This window comes from Oncorhynchus tshawytscha, unplaced genomic scaffold (assembly GCF_018296145.1).
Source record: "Oncorhynchus tshawytscha isolate Ot180627B unplaced genomic scaffold, Otsh_v2.0 Un_contig_9661_pilon_pilon, whole genome shotgun sequence".
Classification (NCBI taxonomy): domain Eukaryota; kingdom Metazoa; phylum Chordata; class Actinopteri; order Salmoniformes; family Salmonidae; genus Oncorhynchus; species Oncorhynchus tshawytscha.
Window position 1 is genome coordinate 10,231 of NW_024608221.1, and position 2,270 is coordinate 12,500.

Consider the following 2,270-nt stretch of genomic DNA (forward strand, 5'->3'; position numbering starts at 1 on the left):
CAATCTCGGCCCTATTTAATTTCGTGCCCCTTGAACAATACATGCAAGTGGAGCATGGATATTTTTTTCAGTTTTCAGTGATCAGTTTTTCTTGCGCTTTTCGATGAAACAGACGCTCTGTTATAGTCACAGCGGTGATTTAACCAGTTTTAGAAACGTGAGAGTGTTTTCTATCCACACATACTAATCATATGCATATACTATATTCCTGGCATGAGTAGCAGGACGCCGAAATGTTGAGCGATTTTTAACAGAATGTTCGAAAAAGTAGAGGGTCGACTTAAGAGGTTTTAATGCATTTGAGCCAATCAGTTGTGTTGTGACCAGGTAGGGGTGGTATACAGAAGATAGCCCTATTTGGTAAAAGACCAAGTCCATATTATGGCAAGGACAGCTCAAATAAGCAAAGAGAAACAACAGTCCATCATTACTGACATGAAGGTCAGTCAATACGGAACATTTCAAGAACTTTGAAAGTTTCTTCAAGTGCAGTCACAAAAACCATCAAGAGCTATGATGAAACTGTCTCTCATGAGGACTGCCACAGGAATGGTAGATTGATTGATGTCCTTATCTCCTCAGAGATTGTGAGAGCCATGACGTATGTGATCAACCAGGGGATGTCCATGTACTGGGGGACATCTCGATGGACAGCCATGGAGATCATGGTGAGTTAACCCTATGACCTTTAACCCCTAACCCCTGACCCATAGCCCATGTGACATAACCTCTCTACAGTACTCACACTATCTTCACTTTAAAACTCTCATTACAGATCAGGCTCATACAGCAAGTCTGTGAGCCCTCAAAGGCAGTCAATAATCTGTGGCCTCTGAGAAAGCCTCCGAGAGAGCCTCAGAGCCTCAGAGAGAGCCTCAGAGAGAGCCTCGGGGCGAGCCTCGGCGAGAGCATCAGAGAGAGCCTGTTAGAAAAATTATGATTAAATTACTGAACAAATCATTTTAAATGGAACTGTACCTCCGAGAGAGTCTCAGAACCTCAGAGAGAACCTCGGAGCGAGCCTCCAAGACAGCCTCCGAGAGAGCCTCAGAATCTCAGAGAGAGCCTTCAGAGAGAGCCTTCAGAGAGAGCCTCGCGGAGAGAGCCTCCAAGACAGCCTCCGAGAGAGCCTCAGAATCTCAGAGAGAGCCTTCAGAGAGAGCCTCGTAGAGAGCCTTGGAGAGAGCCTTGGAGAGAGCCTTGGAGAGAGCCTTGGAGAGAGCCTTCAGAGAGAGCCTTGGAGAGAGCCTTGGAGAGAGCCTTGGAGAGAGCCTTGGAGAGAGCCTTGGGGAGAGCCTTGGAGAGAGCCTCGTAGAGAGCCTTGGAGAGAGCCTCGTAGAGAGCCTCATAGAGAGCCTTGGAGAGCCTTGGAGAGAGCCTTAGGAGCCTTGGAGAGAGCCTCATAGAGAGCCTTGGAGAGAGCCTTGGAGAGAGCCTCATAGAGAGCCTTGGAGAGAGCCTTGAGAGAGCCTTGGAGAGAGCCTCGTAGCGAGCCTTGGAGAGAGCCTTGGAGAGAGCCTGGAGAGCCTCGGAGAGAGCCTCGTAGAGAGCCTTGGAGAGAGCCTTGGAGAGAGCCTCATAGAGAGCCTTGGAGAGAGCCTCGTAGAGAGCCTTGGAGAGAGCCTTGGAGAGAGCCTCGTAGAGAGCCTTGGAGAGAGCCTCGTAGAGAGCCTTGGAGAGAGCCTTGTAGAGAGCCTTGGAGAGAGCCTCGTAGAGAGCCTTGAGAGAGCCTTGGAGAGAGCCTCGTAGAGAGCCTTGGAGAGAGCCTCGTAGAGAGCCTTGGAGAGAGCCTCGTAGAGAGCCTTGGAGAGAGCCTTGGAGAGAGCCTCGTAGAGAGCCTTGGAGAGAGCCTTGGAGAGAGCCTTGTAGAGAGCCTTGGAGAGAGCCTTGGAGAGAGCCTCGTAGAGAGCCTTGGAGAGAGCCTCGTAGAGAGCCTTGGAGCCTCTTGTTTGTGTGCTGAGTAACAGGGAAACTGGGGGAAACGGGCTGTCTGTCTGTGGACCTTTTTATGCCATGGCTGATTTGGAGGAGAAGGGAGAGAATAGGAGAGGTGGTGGCTAACTACATTTCCTGAAAAAAAAGCCTGATAATGACTGATTGCTAAAGCATCCCCAGGATTTTCTGTAGTCAACAACCTCTCGTTCTCTGTAAGTGTGTGTTAAGCGCTGCACATGATGTTGTGTTGATTGTGATTAGGGTGAATGTTGTAGCGTAGCAGCTCAGATGGAAGCACTGTCATTTAGACTGCATCTATAATGCAGTGGTAGACA

At 49.6% G+C, this 2,270-nt stretch overlaps 1 protein-coding gene across 1 annotated transcript in view; it reads left to right on the forward strand.

Moving 5' to 3' along the window:
* The first annotated feature begins 587 nt into the window (after nucleotides 1–587).
* The window catches only part of LOC121843338 (voltage-gated potassium channel subunit beta-1-like), a 3,164-nt gene continuing 1,481 nt past the window's right edge, over nucleotides 588–2,270 (forward strand). The window contains exon 1 of the mRNA XM_042312955.1: nucleotides 588–668. Coding sequence (XP_042168889.1) covers nucleotides 597–668 — 72 coding nt within the window. The 5' untranslated portion in view covers nucleotides 588–596. The remainder of the gene's footprint in view (nucleotides 669–2,270) is intronic.